Source organism: Myotis daubentonii, chromosome 10 (genome assembly GCF_963259705.1).
Source record: "Myotis daubentonii chromosome 10, mMyoDau2.1, whole genome shotgun sequence".
NCBI lineage: Eukaryota > Metazoa > Chordata > Mammalia > Chiroptera > Vespertilionidae > Myotis > Myotis daubentonii.
The window spans coordinates 28368156-28390715 of NC_081849.1; the positions used below are offsets into that span (position 1 = coordinate 28368156).

A 22560-nucleotide genomic window follows, 5' to 3' on the forward strand; every position below is an offset into this window, starting at 1 on the left:
GACAGAGCATCAGCCGGTGGACTTAAGGCTCTGGGGTTCAATTCTGGTCAAGGGCACATACCTCAGCTGCAGGTTTGATCCCCACCCTGGTCGCGGTGCATGTAGGAGGCAACCAATCAACGTGTCTCTCTCACATCGATGTTTCTCTCTCTCTCAACAGAAAAGTATTTTTGGGTGAGGATTAATAAAAAAGAAAAGAATTAAAATAAAATCAAATGTAAGCCCTTAATACTGTCTAGAGCAGTGGTTCTCACCCTTCCTAATGCCGTGACCCTTTAATACAGTTCCTCATGTTGTGGTGACCCCCAATTTCATTGTTACAAATTGAACATAATTAAAGCAGAGTGATTAATCACAAAAACAATATGTAATTATATATGTTTTCCGATGGTCTTAGGCAACCCCTGTGAAAGGGTCGTTGGACCCCCAAAGGGGTCGCGACCCACAGGTTGAGAACCGCTGGTCTAGAGGAATACGTGTTTTACAATTGGAAAAAATTATCTAACCTTTGATTTCTGGAGAAATCTCTCTGTTAACATAGAACTAAGTTCCAGGTCATAAAACAACTTATCTAACCATCCAATTCCAAGCAGTTTATATTTTTAAATGTGTACATTTTTATGAAAAAGGAAATAGAGAGAAAAAGGATAAAAACCCATCAAACCAGGGTCTCATTGCAGTCTGAGTATAATTATTAAATGCAGTGGAGCTGTTACATACCTGATGTGAAGAGGCTCTGTGGCTCTGGTGCTGTAGGCCAGTCACTAGATGTCTGTGGGGAGCTGGGGAAAGGAGGAAGCCCACTTGGAATAGGGTTGGGATGGCGAAAGTTATCTGAGAATAACGACTGTGACTCAGTCACTGCCCCTTCAAAAGGAGAGCGTGCACTGTGATTGGATGAACTGATGGGGATGACTGGGTTAGATTTTGATAAACCAGGTGGCGGTGAAGGTGTATCACTGTTAGGTATCTAAATGAAATAGGAAAAGAAAAGAATAATTAATATAAGTTTATACATTTTAATAAGCCACGATTAAAATGACTTGCAACAAAAGGTATTAGAATAGTCATCTTCAAACTGGGGTACTTAACTTCTTTTATGAGACCACATATTTCAATAAAATCCATCAATTTATATAAATAGTCTTCTCTAAAACTGACCCTCCTGAAAAGACTAAACCAGTCTCCTCTCGTTTTACAACCTAACTTCTCTCACTTTACATAGAAAAGAATATTTTTCACTCTCTGGGACCTAACTAAATATTTTGTCCAACAGTAAAAACTTTCTGGGAATCAAACCAAAATTTATTAGAAATATTCAGGTTGGTGATAAGAAAGTGACAGACTCTAATGACTGGATTCTTTTGCAAACTAGGTGATTCCCAATGCACTAAGTTTTGAACAAAGATTAGAAGATCTAATCAAGTTATTTTCAAATAATTTTTATGATAAATCTTTATATGATTTTTAGGTATTCAACTCAGGAGTTAAAAAAAATTGAGTGATACTGCTATAATACTGTTTGTTCCATCTCTCATTTATACGAACAAGATATCTTAGCACTTAGATTTAGAAAAATGAAAACATGACTGGATTGCTGCTGAAACTTAAACCGAAAGGTAATATGCATGACAGGTACATAAAACTAATTTTAAAATGTCCCTATCTATCTCAATAAGAGATGAATTTCCAATATAATTTTATTGTTTGTTTTATAACTAATTTTTATCAAAATCTATACTTACATAAGTTGCTTTGATCAAATTAAAGTATCAATATTTCCTTTGTAATTCTTAAAACTTATTATTAAACAAATCTTAAATGTTAACCTAAAATACACAAGAGGACATACAGATATTCAAATTCTTTTATGGAATTTGTAGGCAAAAATTTTGGAAAAGCAGTGTATTTCAGATCTCTACGTTTCTCACAAACACTATGGAAGAGATTAGAACTACATTTTATTTTTACCAATGTAAGAAAGTGTACAGAAACTTAACCAGTGCCCAGCTGGTGTGGCTCAGTGGTTGAGCATTGACCTATGAAACTGGAGGTCATGGTTTGATTCCTGGTCAGGGCACATGCCCAGGTTGTGGGTTCGATCCCCAGTGTGGGGTGTGCAGGAGGCAGCCGATCAATGATTCTCTCTCATCACTGATGTTTCTATCTCTCCCTCTCCCGTCATCTCTGAAAGCAATAAAAAAAAAAAAAAAAAAAAGAAAGAAAAGAAACCTAACCAGTGAAATACTAGCAACTAGACAAGATGATACAAAGCATGCTCTAAAGATCAGGACCTCATTCAGTTTCACTATGAGGCAACTCTGAATTTATTTGGTTTATCATTTCAAATCTCAGTCATTTGGAGGAAGGGAAAAACTTTTGGGAGCAAGTACATGAGAGAAATCAACACTAATAAAAGAGAAACATGGTAATTGGCGTACGAGCTACCCTTTTCATTGGCTAATCAGGGCTATATGCAAATTAACTGCCAACTAAGATTGGCAGTTAACTGACAACAAGATGGCGGCTAATTTGCATATGTAGGCACAATGCAGGGAGGCGAAAGGGAAAGCAGGAAGAAGCCCCCTGCCACTGACAGTGATCGGAAACCCAGGGGGGAGCTAATGATCGGAGAATCAGGCGCCTTTGCCGCCCTGGCCAGTGATAGCAGGAAGTAGGGGTGGAGCCAGCGATGGGAGCTGGGCACGGTTGAAGCTGGCAGTCCCAGGAGCTAGGGGTCCCTTGCCTGGGCCTAAAGCGGAGCCCACGATCGTGGGGCCGCTGTAGCTGCGGGTCCCCGCTGCCGGGGCCGGACGCCTCAGCCAGAGGCGTCAGGCCTGGGCAAGGGGCCGATCCTGCGATTGGAGGGTGATGGGGGTCAACGCCTGAGGGCTCCCAGTATGTGAGAGGGGGCAGGCTGGGCTGAGGGACACTCCCCCCCCACACACACACCCAGTGCACGAATTTCGTGCACCGGGCCCCTAGTAGAAAATAAAGTTGACAGCAAGGGACAAGGGAGCATATGTCATAGAAACAATGCTTAAAATCAAGAATGTAGAAGGCATAGTCTGGGACCATTTCATGTAGAGTCAAGAAAACCATTAACAGCAGACTCTAAGGACACAGTATAATAACATGTGTTCATAATGATAATTCTGAACACATTATGAAAGGGTTAAATTATGCTCTATAGATTCTGTAGAGAAAAAAAAAGGCTAATTATAATACATTTAGCAAGGCTGTCCACTAAAAGTGTTTTTAAATTGTTTAAAATTTAAAGTATTTTTCACTATCTAGAAATTCACTTACACAGAATGCCCTGTTTTAGGGGGGAGAACAGATATATGAAAGGATACAATATTAAAATCTTACCTGCTGGGAATTATCACCATTCCCTATACTGAGAGAATCTGAAGGTTTGTCAATGGGGCTGTAAAAAGAAAACAAATCAAATCAAATCAAATCAAATCAAATCAAAGTAAAATCATTCTCTCACCATAAAAACAGACTTTCTAAAAGCCAGAAAAATAGGCATCTTACCCTCCAGTAATACTTACTGAAGCATAATGTAAGATATTAGTTTGATATTAACAATACACGGTATAAGATAAAATTCCTACCACTGAGCAACTTACATTCTAATAAGATTCTCCAAAAACAATAGCTTATTTTAAAAAGTACTACTTAAAATGAATACTACTCCAAGTAATAGGTTAAAAGTCTAATAAACTATTTAGTTTTATGCATGTAATTTACACATTCCCCATTAAATTTCTTGAAATAATACCCATTTTTCTAGGTGTTTTTGACAGGGGGCATAAAAGTTATTAGAATGTTCTCTATAGGTGCTTAAGAGAAGTGGATTTAATACTTCAACCCCTTGGCAGTGGGCAAGGAGACACCTGATGGGTGGTGTTGCTCTTATATCAATCAGGGCAAAGCAGATATATAGTCTTTAGTTCATCCTCGTTTGATGCCTGTGTTAGTGGCCCGAGCTGTTTCATGCCTGAGGAACATAAAATTGTAATTCCTAGGTCTTAGAGGAGGAAAAGGTCAGAAACATTGGTCTCATAATAAGTAGATTATTAACTGAGGCTTGGGAGGGGATATAGTTTTAAAATGTTTTTGGAGATGTTGTGATTACTCTAGTAACTTCTAGATAACAGTAAGTAGAGTAAACATGTCACCTAACAGTTTATGTGGCAGTTTTGCAATAGGACATGGATATATGTCATTCTGCACATAAAACTGGATGCTATGAGATCGAGTATAATAAGTGGGTCACTACTGACTTTCAGAAAGCTGGGTGGTGGTCTAGTATGGTAATATTGAAATTGTTTCAGAGGACAGTTACTGTGAATCATGTATGCTCAGGAGCCAGAATGTGTTCAAATCCTGTCTCTGCCACTTAACTGTCAGTGTGGTCTTAGGTGCATTTAACCTGCCTGTTTCTTGCCTGAAAAGTGAGTCTTAATAAGTACATATGAGCTGTTGAAAAAATAAAACATGAGAAGCACTTAAAATGGGGCCTGGCACAGTTGTAGCTAATCTATAATAATAAAAGTGTAATATGCAAATCAGCTGAACAATGGAACAACTGTCCGGACAACCTTACAAAGCTGGGGCTGCGAGGGCCGAGCCCCTTGCACAAATTTTGTGCATTGGGCCTCTAGTAATATATATGAGCACTTATCTTTTTTGGGTTCAGAAGAAAAAATTTAACACTTCAGGATTCTAATCATAACCCTACAGAAGGCATATGCATGTACACGTACACACACACACACACACACACACACACACACACACACACATGACACACACACACACACACACACACGACACTAATAGAAATAAACCTTTGTGCTAACAATCAACTGTTAAAAGAAAAAAAAACAACAACACATTAAAACTTGACTTCCATACAGAGAAAATTCAGTATCACAGTAAAGTAATTTAGAATTGCTAACTTCAAGTCCATTTGAACTCCTCTGACTTAAAACCAAAACTGGTATAAGCATTACAACACTGACACAGTTTGACACAGAACTAGCAAGCCATTTCTACAACTAACTTTATTTAACCCCAGCACATGAACAAAAGATTATTTTGTTCAAATACAAAAACTTATTTCTGACATACTAGAGTAAAAAAAAAAATTAAGATTCCACATTTCTCAAAATTATTTTATTGCCTGAAAATACATACAAAGTCACCTTACAGACAACTTACTAGTACCACATTTAATTACTCTAAAAAATTTAACAAGGGCTAGTACTCAACCTGAATACCAAGAGTACCTTCTGAAGAAACACTGCCCAATGCTCTAGAATTTGACAGAGGTCTGAAATTTATGTGAAGAGCATCTTTACTTCTTATTATCCATAAAATGTCAATAAATCAATTCCTGTTATTAAGTCAAGTGGGTAGTTACAAATAATTGTAAGATATAGTTCTGAATCCATTAAGTTAGAGATATTTGTGGCAATAAGACAAGTGCACAAAAACAAATATCCGCCAGTGCCAACTGTTAAATGAATTGTTTCATCAATAGATGCTATAGGTTTTTAGAAGTGAACCCACTGCAAGTGGGACATTCAGAGAACATTTCCTAGGGGAGTTCAAATTTAAGTAAGCCACTGAAAAGGGGAAAGAATAGTATTAAAGGTAGGAATTACAAGTCTGTCCAGAATCAAAAGGTTGCAGATAGAGCTGGGAGAAAGTTAAGTAATTAGTTTAGTTAATGTAGGATGATTTTAACAATGGGAGGTAAGGATAGAAAGATGGACAGAGGCCAGACACTAGAGGCCAATGGAAATTTGAGCACAGAAACGATAAAAATAAAGCAGTGTTTTAGAAAGATAAATTTGGTGGTAACACGAAGAACAAATGAACGTTATACATATAAACTGAGATAAACCTGCAATATGTTTATTAAATTTTATGTGGTAACATACACAACATAAAACTTACCATGTTAAATATTTTTAAGTGCACAGTTCAGTGTTACTAAATACACTCACACTGTTGTTAATACTACCAACCATCCCCATAACTCTTCATCTTGTAAAACCTGAAATTCTGTACCCACTAAACAATAACTCACCAATTTTCCTATCCCCACAGCATCCACCATATTCTTTCTGTATGATTCTGACTACTCTAAATACCATGTATAAGTGGAACCATAGAGGATTTGTCTTTTTGTGACAATAATGTGCTCAAAGTTCATCCACGTTGTAATATATTGAAGAATGTCCTTCCTTCTTAAGGCTGAATAATAATACATTGTATGTATATGCCATATTCTGCTTGTCCATTGATCTGTCCATGGACACTTGTTGCTTCCATATTTAAACCATTGGGAATAATGCTGTTATGACATAAGTGTATGAATATCTCTTTGAGATGCTGCTTTCAATTCTTTTAGGAATATACCCAAAAGTGAAATTGATGAACCATACCGTAATTCTGTTTAATTTTTTGAAGAACTTCCATATAGTTTTCCACAATAGCAGTACCACTTTATATTCCTACCAATAGAGCACCAGGGTTCCAATTTCCCCATATCCTTTCAAACACCCATTTTCTGCTTTTTTTCATGACTAATTGACCATTTGTTTATCTTCTTTGGAGAGATGTCTATTCATGTCCTTTGCCCATTTTTGAATCAGGTTTTCTAATTTTTGTTGTTGAGTTTTAGGAGTCCTCTATACATTCTTGTTATTAGTGGCTTAGATATATAATTTACTAATATTTTCTTCTATTTTGTGGGTTGTCCTTTACTGTGGATAGTGTCATTTGATTCACAAAATTTTAAAATTTCAATGAAGTCCAATTTGTCTATTTTCTTTCTTTTATCTGCCTTTGATGCCAGACCCAAGAAGTCATTGCTAAATCCAATGTCATGAAGCTAAATAAATGTCGTGAAGTCCTATTATTGTTTTAGTTCTTATGTTTAGGTCACTGACCCATTTTGAAGCAATTTTTGAATAAGGTGTTAAGTAAGTGTTCAATTTCATTCTTTTGCTTGTGGATATCCAGTTTTCCCAGCACCATTTCTTGAAAAGACTGTCCTTGCCCCAATGAATGATCTTGGTATTCTTGTCAAAAATCATCTGACCCTATATGTGAGTTAATTTCTGGACTCTCTATTCCACTGGTCTATATGTCTGCTTTAGTCAATAACATTGCTTTGATTACTGTAGCTTTGTAGTAAGTTTTGAAATAAAAAACTGGGTTCACCAGTTTTCTTCTTTTTTTAAGATTATTTGGCTATTTGGGATATTTTGAGATTCCATATGGATTTTAGAATGGGTTCTTCTATTTGGAATTTTGATATGGACTGTACTGAATCTGTAGACAGCTTTTTAAATTACTAATTCAATCTCCTTAGTAATAGTTATGTATCTATTAATATTTTCTATTTCTTCCCCCCCCCCTTTTTTTATCTTGGTAGATTTTGTTTCTGGTATGTCCATTTCATCTATGTTATTCAATTTGTTGGCATACAATTGTTCACAGTACTCTCTTACAATGTCTTTTTTATTTCTGTAGAATCTGTAGTAATGTCCCTACTTCTATTTCTGATTTTAGTAATTTGAACCTTTTCTCTTTTTTTTATAGTCCATCTACCTAACAGTTTGTCAATTTTGTTGATCTCAAAGAATCAACTTTTAGTTTCATTGATTTTCTCTATTTTATCTCTGCTCCAATCTTTATTATTTCCTTCCTCTCATAGCTTTGGGTTTAGTCTGTTTTTTTGTTGTTGGTGTTATAAAGTTAGATTGCAGACTTGGAACCTTTCTTGTTTTTTTATGTAAACATTTACAATAGTCCCCCCTTAACCACAATTTTGTTTTCTGTGGCTTCAGTTACCTGAGGTCAACTAAGGTCTGAAAATATTAAATGAAAAGTTCCTGAAATAAACATTTCATAAGTTTTAAATTGTGCACCATTCTGAGTATCTTAATGAAATCCTGCTCCACCCCACACGGGACATAAGTCAGCCCTTTCTCCAGTGCATCATGCTGTACACATCACCTGCCCATTATTCACTTAGTAGGCTTCTCAGTTATCAGATTGACTGTCATAGTGTCACAGTGCTTGTGTTCAAGTAGCTCCTACTTTATTTAATAATGCCACATATTGCCTTAAAGTAGAATCGTGAATATAAAAAAACTTATGAATCTGAGCCCTGCCCCCAATCTCTTTGCTTTCTTTTCAGCATGTAGGTGTGATCATGTCAAATGAATAAAAAAGCATGTTTGCATTTTATTGATATAGAATGCTCTCAATCTCTCTAGAAATAGCAAAGTAAAATCTTACTTAAAAAGGAAGCCTAATGCTTCTTGACAAAGTGATATTGTCCACGTGGATTCTGATGATATGTCATTATTTCCTATTGTCAGGTCAATGAATTGCTCTGGGAGTTATCTGTGTGCTGCTGTAGTATGGAACTTGCTGCTTATTTAAAAATCTAGGCCTCTTGCTTTTAAAGAAAAATAGCTTTGCTAAAAATTAAGACTTTTATGAGATTGGAATGTTTACTTTATTGCATTAAAAAACATAGCAACAAAGCTACTAAAACAGAAAAAAATAATGCCACATTTACATAACTTTTATTACCATACTAGAGGCCCGGTGCATGAAATTCGTGCAAGAGTAGGCCTTCCTTCCCCCAGCTGCCGGCACCAGCTTCCCTCTGGCACCCGGGACCCGGGCTTCCCTCACAGCCCCGGCTTTGCCTGAAAGGATATTATGCTTTTATTATTATAGATGGTGTTATAAATGTCCTATTTTATTGTTAGTTATTGCTGTTAATATCTTACCGTACCTAATTTATAAATTAAACTTTACCATAGGTATGTATGTACAGGAAAAAACATTATATATATAGGGGTAAGTACTATCGCCAGTTCCAGGCATCCACTGGGGGTCTTGAAACTTACCCACTGTATATATGAAAGGACTACGGTATAGCCATAAATTTCCTCCTTAGTACCACTTTTGCTGTTTCCCATAAGCTTTGATTTGTTGTATTTTCTTTTTCATTTGTCTCTAAGTATTTTCTAATTTCCCTTGTGATTTCTTTGATATGTTAGTTGTTTTAAAGTGTTGTTTAATTTCTAATTTTTTCAATTTTCCAGATTCCCTTTTGTTAATGGTTTCTAACTTTATTCGGTATGGTCAGAAAAAATACCTGGTATGATTGATACCTATTTTTAAAAATCTACTGAGACTTAATTGTGACCTAACATATGCTCTAACCTGGGAAATATCCCGGTCCACTTGAGAAGAATGTGTACTCTATTATTTGGGTACAATGTTATGTATAGGTCTATTAGATATAGCTAACTTTATCTATCTTGTGTTTGGCTGTTCTATCCATTATTGTGAGTGGGATACTGAAGTCTCCAACTATTACTGTTGAACTATTTATCCCTTTAATTGTTTTCCTGGTATTAGGTGCTTAATGTTTTTTCTTCTTGCTATTTTGAAACTTTTATCCTATATAATAGAAGCCTAATAAGCTGTGTCTGGTCATCCAGTTGGCCATTCAACCAATCAAAGCATAATATGTTAATGATATGCTAAGGCTGCTCAACAGCTCACTATGATGTGCATTGACCACCAGGGGGCAGATGCTCTGACCAGTAGGTTAGCTTGCTGCTGGGATCTGGCTGATCAGGACTGAGTAAGATGGGCCAGACACACCCTGGAGCCCTCCTGCATCCTTCCCTGGCCCTGATTGTGCACCAGTGGGGTCCCTCGGCCTGGCTTGTGCCCTCTTACAATCTGGGACCCCTTGGGGGGATATCAGAGAGCCAGTTTTGGCCAGACAGCAGAACGACCAGTTGCAATGATGTGCACTGACCACCAGGAAGCAGATGCTCAACGTAGGAGCTGCCCCCTGGTGGTCAGTGCACTCCCACAGGGGGAACGCCGCTCAGCCAGAAGCTGGGCTCACGGTTGGCGAATGCAGCAGTGGTGGTGGGAGCCTCTCCCACCTCTGCAGCAGCGCTAAGGATGTCTGATTGCTGTCAGTTGGATGTCCCCTGAGGGTTTCCGGACTGCAAGAGGGTGCAGGCTGGGCTGAGGGACCCCCCCTCTCGAGTGCACGAATTTCGTGCACCGGGCCTCTAGTTAATATATAATGTCCTTCTTTGTCTCATAATCCTGTTTTACTTAAAAAGTTTGTCTGAAATTAGTATAGCCACACCTACTCTTTTTCCGTCCTTTTAATTTCAACTTGTTTGTGTCTCTTGTATAGCATAAAGTTGGATCATGTGTTTCTTTTGTGAATCTCTTGTATATAGCATATAGTTGGATCATGTGTTTTATCCAGTCTGCCAATCTTTGTCTTTAGATTGGAGAGTTGAATCCATTTATATTTAGAGTAATTACTGATAAGGATGGAGTTACTTATGTCATCACACTCTTTTTTTATAACTGCCCCCACTCCCTCATTTCCTGCATTGACTTCTTTTGTGTTTAGTTGACTTTTTTGGAATGAAATGTTTAAATTTCTTTCTGATTTCCTCTAGTGTATTCTAGAACAATTCTCTTTATTGTTACCGTGGGGGTTACATTTAACATCCTAAAGCTATAACACTATAGTTACACTAACTTAACTTCAACACATACAAAAATTCTGCTCCTTTACAGCTCCATCTTTACCCTTTTCAGTTGATTTCACAAAATTACCTCTTTATACATTGTGCGCCAAAAAACAAACTAGTAATTCTTTTAAATGCAGTTTCTTTAAATTATGTAGAAAACAAAGTTGGAGCTTCAAACCAAAGTTACAGTAATACTAGCTTTTACATTAATGTATTGGACCTTAAATGTATTGATCCCTTAAATCATGTAAGAAATAAAAAGTATAGTTACAAACCATTGTTACAATAATACTAGCTTTTATAACTGCCCACTTATTTACCTTTATTGAGATCTTTCTTCCTCCTTAAGGCTTTGAGTTATTGTCTAGTGCAGTGGTCGGCAAACCACGGCTTGCGAGCCACATGGGGCTCTTTGGCCCTTTCAGTGTGGCTCTTCCACAAAATACCATGTGCGGGCGTGCACGTACAGTGCGATTGAAACTTTGGGGCCCATGCACAGAAGTTGGTATTTTGTGGAAGAGCCACACTGAAGGGGCCAAAGAGCCGCATGTGGCTCGCGAGCTGCGGTTTGCCGACCACGGGTTTAGTGTCTTTTCATTTCACCTTGTAGGACTCCCTTAAGCATTTCTTGCAAAGTCTATTGCCGGGGTCCAACCCCAGCGGGTCCAGGGGTCCCCAAAGGTGTGGACGGAGTCAGCGAAGAGGGAATGACATGCAGAAACCGTTCAGTTGATCAGCAGCCTAGCCAGGATCTCTAGCCAAGTTCTGGTCAGGATCTCTAGCAAAGTTCTGGTTAGGATCTCCAGCCAGGTTCTGTGTCCATGTTGTCTTGCTAGGTTCTCCAGCCAGGTTCTCCAGGTTCTCCAGCCAGGTTCTGTAGCCATATTCCCTCACTAGGTTCTCCAGCCAGGTTCTGTCCAGGTTCTCCAGCCAGGTTCAGTCACCATGTTCTAGTCAGGTTCTCTTGCCAATTTCTATAGTCAGGTTCAGTCCAGGATCTTTTGCCATGTTCTCTCCAGCGAAGTTCTTCTGTCTCTAGAGAACGTTCTGTGTAGGTTCTGTGCCTAGGTTCTGAGTGTAGGTTCTGTGTTCTGAGTTCTGACTTCTAAGTTCTGTGTCTTGCTGTCTTGTTACATCTGTATTTATACCAGTTGATTCAATCCTATCAATCTCTATTACAAAGGTTAGGGCGTTTCTTATCTCCATTCCAGGGAGTAAAGATTATGTAGCTTAAGCATGATTGTTCATAGTTAAAGTGATTAATTACCAGCCTGGCACTTAGTTGAGGGGTTTTATTCCCTCCCTAACTTCAGGGGAAAATCCCTACCTGGGGATTCAACCTTTCTCGGAGAGGTGACCTTGGTTAAAACACAGCGCCAAGAAGGTGAGCAAACATATTAAGAACCGTATGCCATATATGCCAGGTCCCTTGAAACAGCAAGGATGGACCGGCTCCCAGCAGTCTATAGGTTACAAATCCTCTCAGCTTTTGTTTAGCTGAGAAAGTATTAATTTCTCCCTCATTCTATGGGGACAGTTTTGTTGGATATAGGATTCTTGAGGTTGATAGGGTTTATTTTTTTCTCTTTTAGCACTTTAAATATATTGACCCATTGTTTTCTGGCCTCCGAAGTTTTTGATAAGAAATCTGCTAATAATCTTATTGAGGATCATATCTATGTGATGACTTGCTTCTCTTGCTGCTTTCAAGATTCTATCCTTGTCTTGGGCTTTTTAAAGTTTGATTATTATGTGTCTCAGTGTGCATCTCTCGCAGTTCATCTTAGAATTCATTAAGCTTCTTGGATATTCATATACATGCCTGTCATCAAATTTGGGAAGTTTCCAGCACCTTTTTCTTCAAAAAGCACCTTTTTCTTTTCTCATTCTGAAACTCTGAAAATGTGTATGCTGGTCAGCTTGAGGATGTCCCACAGGTCCCTTAGGCTCTCGTCACTTTTCTTCAATCTCTGTGTTCCTCAGATTCGATAATATCCATTTTCCTATCTTCAAGTTTGCTAATTCTTTTTTCTGCCTGTTCTAGTCTGCCTTTGGCTCTTTTAGTGAATTTTTCATTTCAATTATTGTATTTTTCAGCTTTAGAATTTCTTTTTAGGTTTTCTGCCTCTTTACTGATATTTCCATTTTGTTCATACATCATTTTCTTGCCTTTCTTCACATCTTCATTTAGTTCTTTAAGATTATTAAAGAGATGTGTTTTAAAGTCTTGGTCTCGTGTATCTGTTATTCTTTTTCAGAAACACTTTCTGTTGATTTTTTTTCTTTTGAATAGGAAATATTTTTCTGTTTCTTTATATGACTTGTGATTTGTCGTTGTTGCTGCTGTTGAACACTGGAAATTTAAATCTAGTAATATGGCCCCTTTGGAAATCAGATTCTTCCCCTTCTCCAATGTTTGCTTTCTGGTTATTGGATTTTGTTTGTTTGTTTTTTATTGTTGTAGGCTGTCTCTGTGCTGAGGATCAGCCTTAAGTGTAAACATAAGATCTTCTCAGGTCCTTTCTGAGCTTTCCCTGAACATAGAGTCATTTTCTAATTTCCCTCATATGCAGTTGTTCTTTAATGTCCTAGTCTTTAATGTCTGGCTCCCAAAAGGGGAAAAAAAAGAAAATTTTAAGAGGGGTGAGGGAGGGGCAATTAGTCCCATAAATTCCCTGAGAAATCACTTTAGCCAGTGGGAGAGGAGGTTGTAAGAATGGGGGAGGAGCAACAATGGTTGCCTGACTCTGTCCGCACCTCTGTGATCAGAAGCAATATTCAGCAGTCAGAGAAGAGAACCTCAAAATTTGGGGAACAGGGTCCTTTTTGCCCACCCTGGTTCCCTCAAGCTATGTTCAAAGTGCTACAGAAAAATGTGCACAGCTGCCTTTCAGGCTGCTACTGTGCTAAGAGCTGAAATTAACCAAAATTAACTACCAAGTCTTTTCCTGAAGTTGCAAAACATTAACAGACTTCAAAGTTCCAAAATAGTTACATCAGACAGACTCTTGTTGCTACCTCCTCTGCCATCTTCCCCAACTTGCACTATTCTTATAATATAGGAATAAGGGCTAAAGCGGAGAGGAAGCAACAGTAATAGACATGAAGAGATGAAAGCAAGACATTACAAAGAAAGAATCTTGCTTCACCTTTCCAACCATCACTAACAAAGAGCACTAAATAATTTTCAATATAGTTGAGGGCAGACTTGTTAATGTCAAGGGCAATATATGAACATATTGCATTCAGAATAAATCTAAGAAGGCTTATGAATTACTGCTAATTAGAATAACTTATAGCATCTTATCCACCATGCCAGCTGCAGTTTTATAAGCAGATTTTAATATTTTACCTGGGAAAGTTTTGTCAAAGATGCTTAAAAATTTATAGATAACTGTCATCAATCCAAAGACAACTGCTGAAAAATTAGGATGGGGCAAAATATCAGTAAGCTTATGTTCTACTGAGTTTTCGTATATTCCTCAATTTATTTTAAGAATAATTAAGAAGCTCATTGTAAAAGTGGAAAATAAAGATAAGAGGGGCCCTGAAAATGTACATAAAACTCCAAGAAAAAGTATATTTACAAATTCCAATTCTAATAAATATGAACTCCTTGGATCTGTAATGGCTGGACAGAATGTAGATATCCCAAGGCCTAACAGGTCAAAGTTCTTACAATGACCCTGACATCAGATGTCAAACTTGCTTCCTCAACAAAACTCTGTGTCTGCTTAAACTGTGATCTATTAACAAATTTGTTGTTTTACATTCAAAATCCACCTACCCACTGTCATCCATTATCATGCAAGGAAGGTTAAGAAAGGAAAACAAACTTTAATAAACACTACATTTATTTACTAATGAAGAAAGAGACCTACTTTATTAAATGTACTGGTCAAAAACTACCAAGTCCCACTGATATCAGATGAAGGAAGATTGGGCACACTAAGATAAATTGCACATGGCTTTTTTATTTGAAACAAAAAATCTATAAGTTTCCTTTTCTTCCCAACCTGGCCCCCACTCCCCAGGTCAGCACAAAGTTTATTAGCCACTTCTGCTCATAAAGGCCTCTTTCTGAATAGGGATGTTCCTCTAACATACCAGGCATGAAACAGCCACCTGTTCAGGCACACCTCAAGGATATTGCAGGTTCAGTTCCACAACACCATAATAAAGCAAGTATTGCAATAAAGCAAGTCAATCTGTTTGCCAGTGGAGGGCCTTGCCTTCAACTTAAAACAAGCAAGCACAACACCTGTGAAGTACAATAAAGTGGAACACAATAAAATTAGGTGTGCCTGTACAGGCCTTTCATTTGCACCTTAGGTTACACTAGGAGCACATCTTAGAGCAAGCATGTCAAACTCGCGGCCCATGGGCCGCATGCAGCCCACAATAAATATTTTTGCGGCCCAGCCAATATAATAGTATGTAAGAAACATTTAATAAAAATTTCATAACTTAATTTTTACAATATCCTGCTATACATAATTATTAATAACGAATTACGTTCACTAATGACTGATTACTACAATAGTGTTACATTTATTTCCCTTACGAGCTTTATGTGCAGGTGCACCGTTTCTCTCCACTAATACTAGCAGCGAATATTTTAGCAGCCAATTGCCACATCATTAGCCTTGGACTGACTTGTTTGGTGTGTCCAACAGGAAATATTTCACTTTCAGAGAACAAGAAAAATAGGTTTATTTGCGTTATGCTTATTAATTTGTGCAGTTATGCAGTGTCTGGCAAGTTAATGTTCAAGAAAAAAATATTAATTTTTATTAAAATGTTCTATTAGCCCTAGATGGTTTGGCTCAGTGGATAGAGCATCGGCCTGCAGACTGAAGGGTCCCGGGTTTGATTCCAGTCAAGGGTACATACCCGGGTTGCGGGCTTGATCCCCAGTGGGGGCCGTGCAGGAGGCAGCTAATCAATGATTCTCTCTCATCATTGATGTTTCTATCTCTCTCTCTCTCTCCCTTCCTCTCTAAAATCAATAAAATATATATTTTTTAAAAATAATAAAATAAAATATTCTATTATTCTATGTTAATGATTACTCATTTATTTCAGCCCTTTGTATTCAGCATGTCTCTATTGAAATAAACCTATGTTTCTATGAAAATTAAAGCTTTTGTTTTTTTGCGGCCTTCATCCTATATAATAGAAGCCTAATATGCTAAGTGTCCCGTCGACCATTCAACCAATCAAAGCGTAATATGCTAATGATATGCTAAGGCCACTTAACTGCTCGCTATGATGTGCACTGACCACCAGGGGGCAGACACTCTGACTGGTAGGTTAGCTTGCTGCTGGGGTCCGGTTGATCAGGACTAAGTGAGACAGGCCGGACACATCCTGGAGCCCTCCAGTGTTCCCTCCCTGGCTAGCCAACCTCCCATGTCCCTCCCCAGCTGGCTGGCCCTGATCGGCCCAAGAGCCCTGGAGTCCTCCCGCAGCCCCTATCATGCACTGACGGCGGGGGGGGGGGGGGGTGTCTCTCAGCCTGGCCTGCACCCTCTTACAATCCGGAAACCCTCAGGAGATGTGGGAGAGCTAATTTTGGTTCGATTCGATCTTGCAGGCCAGGCCGAGGGACTCCACTGGTGCATAAATTCGTGCACTGGGCCTCTAGTAAACTTAAACCTTGTTTATTCGGCCCGTGTTAGCCTTTGAGTTTGACATGCTTGTCATAGAGTAATGGCAGTTGTTTCCTGGTATTTCCTGGTATTGGCTCCAGGATATAGGCTCCAGCTTTAGTTCTAGTCTCAGGTTTGGCTCTGGCACTCTGTGATACCATGCACAACTGTGTGGACTCCAGTCCCGGCCCCAGATCTAGCCCTGCCTCAAGCAGTGGTTCTAAATTCAGGCTGCTCTGGCCCCAGTACTAGTCCCAGATCCAGCTCTAATGATTCCAGTTCTGGCTCCAGCTTAAGTTCCAGTAGTTGTTGCAGCTCATCCACCTGTGTGTTCAAGACCACGATGAGCCTGCATTTTGGGTATTTCCTCTATTCTTAAAGAAAACTATCTCCTGTTAGTAGCACCCAAAAGCCTCATCCCAGGGGATTTGGAGGTAGAGGAAGCACAGCAGGTTCTCAGCTATGTTCTCCTCAGTGAGCAGTTGGTAGTGGTGGATGCTTTCAGTCGGTGTGAGTGACTGCAGTATCTCTTTGGTGTAGAGCTGCACAGAGTAGATGAGAACCTTATCATCATTCTGGTGTTCTCCTTTCTGATGATTCACTGAAGCACAGTAGGCACCAGAAACGGTCTCTTCAGCAGGTGGTGTTCTTTGCTCTGGTTTGCAAAGCCCATGTTGTGTCCATCATCCCAGATATCTGTCAGGTGGTCATGTAACCAGGTTTAGAATTTTGTCCAGCCATGTCCTGGGGGGTGGGGGACTCTCTTGCTTTAATGAAGTTACCACAGGACAACAATGTACACTCAATCCTAGAGTTCTGCCCAATTAGCTTGTCCCTCAGCTTACTTAGCTGCAAGGGCTTGCCCAACATAGTAAGATTGCCAACTGAGAGTAGGGCCCAGATAAGTCTAGGAAGACTTTTTTTTGGGGGGGGGCGTGGGGGGGCGCGGGGGGGGCATTGGGGGGGGGGACGGACTTGAAAAAGAAGTCCTGATTCTGGGGAGTTGAGCTGAGCATACTGAACCAGAGAACTGAGGCCCAGGCAATTGAGAGTAAGTTCATCTTAGAAATAGAAATAATAACCACCTGGAAGGTGTCTGTTTTCAGCTCCTGCTTCAGTCCCTGGTAGGTGTATCCAACCATGAAACTGATAATATGCAGTTCCTTTGTCACACCTACTAGCCCCATTGTTGCCCTTTCCAAATCACCTGAATGTTGCTCAATCAGTCAGGCAGCCCAAGTCCCAAATTAAGCCCTGACTCTCAAAATTTTCTGGTTTGAAGTCAGAATGCTGAACTCCTGGAAACCTTGTAATGACAGTCTCTTGTCAATGGAGATTTCTGTACTCAGTGACTCCACTGCCTTCTTTGAATCTCAGCAGCGGCCTTGTTCATACAGTAAACTTCCTCCAAGTCTTGAGGTTGAGGGATTAATGGGGAGTGAAGGTCAAAGAGACCTGGGTTTCTACCACAAAGGCTTTGTGAAGCAGACACTGTAGCAATTCTGTGACCTGGGCCTTTTGTAGGTCCATCCCTTTGGTCAGAGGGTCATCCTGCTAGCTAACTAGGTGACTTAATCCCTTTAGCTCCTTCAGCAGCTGATGCAGGTGAAACAACAGCTTTGCTCAAGCTGTGAGTCACTTTTCCAGGTATTCCAACCATGGTCCAGGGAGTTCCAAAGCAGGCATTTTGCAGATAGACTTTCTATGCCTCCAACTTAGGCAGCATTTCCTTGATTAGGGTAGTTAATTGCACTAGCAGTGCTTTAAAAGCACCCAGAACCTCCTTCCACCTTTTGTCCAGTTCACTGAGAGTATCCCATAGAAGCTGCTGATCTCTGGTCCATAAGGGTTGACAGAGGGCATCCATACTGGGGTCTGCGTCTTTCAGAAGACATCCTGCTGGTCTTTCAGTTAGCGGATAGATTTCAGCAGCTTTTCCATCTTAAAGCCCTCAATTTCAGGATCCAGGATTCAATGCCATGCTGCCGGCTCTCCATAGGTGCTTCAAGGCCTGGTTCTCCTTGCTTGACTGAGCTCTCTGAGCCTGGATCAGAATTAAAGAAATTAAAGATCATCTCAGCCAATTGGACAGGACCCTGGGAAAAGGTTTGAATGTCCTGATAAAATGTTCACAAGTTGTGCTGTAGCAGCAAGCACTCGGGGTGCTGGCTACAGCAGCCATACTCATAGTTCAGTTGGTATTAGAAGTGAAAGAATAGCATGTTAGCTTTGGAGTTAGCGTTGTGCAGTGTAGTCTCCTGGCCAGTTCTGGTCTTCAATCCAGATCGCCAAATAACTATCAAATGTCCACAAGCAGGAGGCTCTTTGATCCTAAAATGGGCTGTCAAGATTCTGCAAAATCTCTCACTGTACCATTTGGGGTCTGAGTTTGGCTAGGGACTCAATTCCCACTCCCTTTAGAGGCTCTGGTCACAGCTTCTAGTCTCCAGAGGGAGCTCCAGCACCAGGGCCTCCAGCCCTGTCTTGGCTTCAGACCCTCTGACCCACTCCACATAGCAAACTTGAAAGGGTAACTGAACGCCGGAGCTAGACATTCCCAGCCGGATGCACCAACACTGGCTGCCACTCAGTCCAAGCTTTCTTAAATCAACCTCTTTCTGCCACACTGAAAAAATAGTTTACAGTTTGAAGCAAAAGTTTTTGTTGTTCATTCCAGTTTTAACAGGAAAGATTAACAACCATCTGCACAAAGCAATGGGGCAGAGGTTGCCTAGTAAGGGGGAAAAAGGGTATTGAAAAGTTGAAGCATATTAATTTGGTTCTCTTGGATAAAAGCAAAGAAAAACAGATAATATAAACTGAACCAAATTCAAGTGTGAGAGAGGCAAAAATAGGTTGACACTTTGAAAAGGCTATGAGCTGGAAGACTACCTATACCTATAGTTCTCTCAAATACTGCCAAGTTGTGTGCTGAGAGAAAGTGAAATCAAGACACCTGAAGACACAGTTGATTGAAATCACTGAATTCAAGTGGGACTAAAAAGTTTTAATAGATAGTTTGGTCTCATAACATAATCAAGACCTTATTTCCAGAAGGTAATGATATGTGTTTAAATACCTATAGATCAAAATTCCTAAACATGTTTTGATACAAACAATCTCACTAATTTTTTTTTAAGTTCTAGTCCTAAAATAGTTCTGAAATAATGATGAACATTATTCAGATTTCTCAGGAGTAAAATAATTTTAAGTTAATCCAGCAGTTGAAATTCAGTGCTATAAAGCTCTTCAAAAAAACAAATACATATGTTTATATTTATTTAATTAAAATATAAAGTATATTTCTAGGTTCTGCTCCTGGAGATTCTAATTCAACTGGTCTAAATTGAGATGCCTGATATCTAATGATCACTGTACTAAAGGAAGTGAAGAGGAACACAGTGAAAAGACATCTATCAAATCAAGTTTCCTCAAAGTCTCTGAATGTATTAGATTTTAGAGCTAGAAAGATCATTAATATATAATTAAAATGTTTTGTTTTATAGGTAAAGGAGCCAAAATTCACAACTATCTGCAAGCAGGCAGGCTGACACAACTGTGCCTCCATTTGAATCTTTAGATGCTTGGCCAACTTGGCTGGCTTCTAAGTTGCCCCAAAATCTTCAATTGGTGAACAAATAGTATCTCAATCTAAATGAAGGTATTTTAAGCACCAAAGCGAAAACCAAAATACCCAGTCCTTAAATATCACTACTGTATAGTAGTGATATCACTCCCCAATCTCATCGTTTATATTTGTCATTTCAAAGTAACTTAATATAGAAAAACAGCACATCTATAATCAATACTCAATCTGACAGATATACTTTCAAATTCATAATATGGAGGGGAGAAAGAAAATGCCACATTCCCTTTTAGAATTTATTGTTCATGTAAGTAAGACAGGACTAAAGACAAATAGGGATTAGTAGCCATAGTACTCTTAATATTTGTACTCTGGCTTAATTAGAAATAAGAAAAAACATTATAAGTTTAGTGTCAGTGTGTAAGGTTCCAGGTTCCAGGTTTTGCTTTCTAACAATTCTTCTAAAACTGCTCCTCACTATATAGGAATGCCAAGGAAAGAGGGAAAGGAACCATTAATTTCCTTTTTCCCCCCTATAAAGTCTAATTCTCACCTTATCTTAAATAAAAAATTCTCTTGGGTAGGACATAGAAAGAGTTATGCTGCTTCCCTATGGGAAGAAGAAAACGTATCTACAAATTTATCCCTACTGCTGTACCCTGTATGGGGCCCATGTGGAACTGGGGACCAAAGCAGACCTTTGGCATCACTGACAGTCAAACTTACACTCTTGTAGGGGTTAGCATGGAAAGAAAGAAAGCTATAGGAGATGCCAAAACAAACAAACAAGCCACAATTCTAACTTAGGACATCAACTGCCCTTCATAAATTTTGGGGACCTACTTAAACAAACAAAAATCAACTCCTCCTCTACCCCTAGGAAAAAAATTCCTACATCATATAGTTATGCAATGCATAAAACCATGTTCCAGCTGATATTCTGTAGCATTAGCTTTGGGCAAAATTATTAAATGAGCACACTGTTTTAAATCCTCCTTGGGTCCTGGCTCAGGGGTTGATCATCGACCTATGAACCAGGAGGTCATAGTTTGATTCCCAGGGCAGGGCACATGCCAAGGGTTTCGGGCTCCATCCCCAGAAGGGGGCATGCAGCAGGCAGCCAACCAATGATTCTCTCTCATCACTGATGTTTCTATCTCTCTCTCCCTCTCCCTTCCTCTATGAAATCATTAGAAATATATAAAAAATAATACAATTAAATAAATCCTCTTTGGTCTTCCTTCTACAACTTGTGGCTCCTAGTAAACTACTCTCCTGCTACTAAAGCAGATATGAATGTACTCTGACCATACTCTGTATAAAGACAAAGCCAATAAAATAATTAGTAAATCTATTTATAACTGATCACAAAAAGTAAATTAAAGAAAAGCTAAATACTTGTTATAAATGCTGAAAAGACATTTGGTAAATTCCAATTTTCACTTCCATCTAAAGAAAAAAGTCCAATAAATTAGAAATAAGGTATTTTCATATTATGATTAAAAATATCTCAAACAAATGGTCAAAATCATACTTAAGAGTGCATAATACATTGAAGATATCCTTATAAAAGTGAAGAATAGGATAAGGACAAGGACCTGCTAGTACCACTTTCTAACACTGTTCCTTAATTTTTAGCCTAGGGATTCTCAGTTGGAGGTCCACTACAATAAAATAGGAAAAAGACAAAAAAGAAAATCTTTCCTGAGGGACACAAATCACTTAAATAAAGAGATATACATACTAATGGTTAAGATGATTCAGTATTATATTGTCTAATATATAGTCTTCTAAATCAGATTTATGAATTCAAATACTGTGAAATATAAATAGATTGGTCAACAATTTATAGAGTGTGTTTATATACATTGAAAGGAAGAAAAAATACTACTAGAAAACACATCAAATAATTTCAGAAAAATGTCCAAGTACTGAGATTACATATAATATTTACTTCTTTGTATATATTTTAAATTTCCTTCAATAAAAATATATTACTTTTATATATTATATTCAGGAAATAACAAATGTTATCTCAAAGAGATAATCTAAAATTTAAATTTCTGCTCTGAATTCTCTAGGTACTATAAGCCCAGAATATGATTTTAATTCAAATAACTTTTAAAAAAATTGATTGCAGAGAAAGGAAGGGACAGGGAGAGAGAGATAAAAACATCAATGATGAGCCCTAGCTGGCTTGGCTCAGTGAATAGAGAGCATCAGCCTGTGCACTGAAGGGTCTTGGTTCAATTTCAGTCAGGGGCAGCTTGATCCTCAGCCCTGGTCAGGGTGCATGCAGGAGGCAACCAATCAGTATGTCTCTCTCATATCGATGTTTCTCTCTGTCTCTCTGCCTCCTTTCCACTCTCTCGAAAAATCAATGGAAAAATATCCTCGGGTGAGGATTAACAAAAAGAAAAAAAAGGGAAGGGAAGGGAAGGGAAGGGAAGAGGGAAGGGAAGAGGGAAGGGAAGAGGGAAGGGAAGAGGGAAGGGAAGAGGGAAGGGAAGAGGGGAGGGGAGGGGAGGGGAGGGGAGGGGAGGAGAGGGGAGGGGAGGGGAGGGGAGGGAAGGGAAGGGAAGGAAAGAGAGAGAGAGAGAGAGAGAGAGAGAGAGAGAGAGAGAGAAAGGAAGGAAGGAAGGAAGGAAGGAAGGAAGGAAGGAAGGAAGGAAGGAAGGAAGGAAGGAAGGAAGGAAGAGAA

General features: G+C 38.9%; 1 protein-coding gene and 1 pseudogene across 11 annotated transcripts in view; both read right to left on the bottom strand.

The window, feature by feature from the left end:
- The window catches only part of CNOT4 (CCR4-NOT transcription complex subunit 4), a 160973-nt gene that overhangs the window by 33136 nt on the left and 105277 nt on the right, over positions 1 to 22560 (bottom strand). For all 11 annotated transcript variants that reach the window (XM_059711875.1, XM_059711874.1, XM_059711872.1 and 8 more), the window contains 2 exons: positions 3373 to 3430; positions 721 to 970 (listed from right to left, as the gene is read on the bottom strand). In XM_059711875.1, coding sequence (XP_059567858.1) covers positions 721 to 970; positions 3373 to 3430 — 308 coding nt within the window. The remainder of the gene's footprint in view (positions 1 to 720; positions 971 to 3372; positions 3431 to 22560) is intronic.
- Positions 12089 to 21254, bottom strand: LOC132242795 (signal transducer and activator of transcription 2-like; annotated as a pseudogene).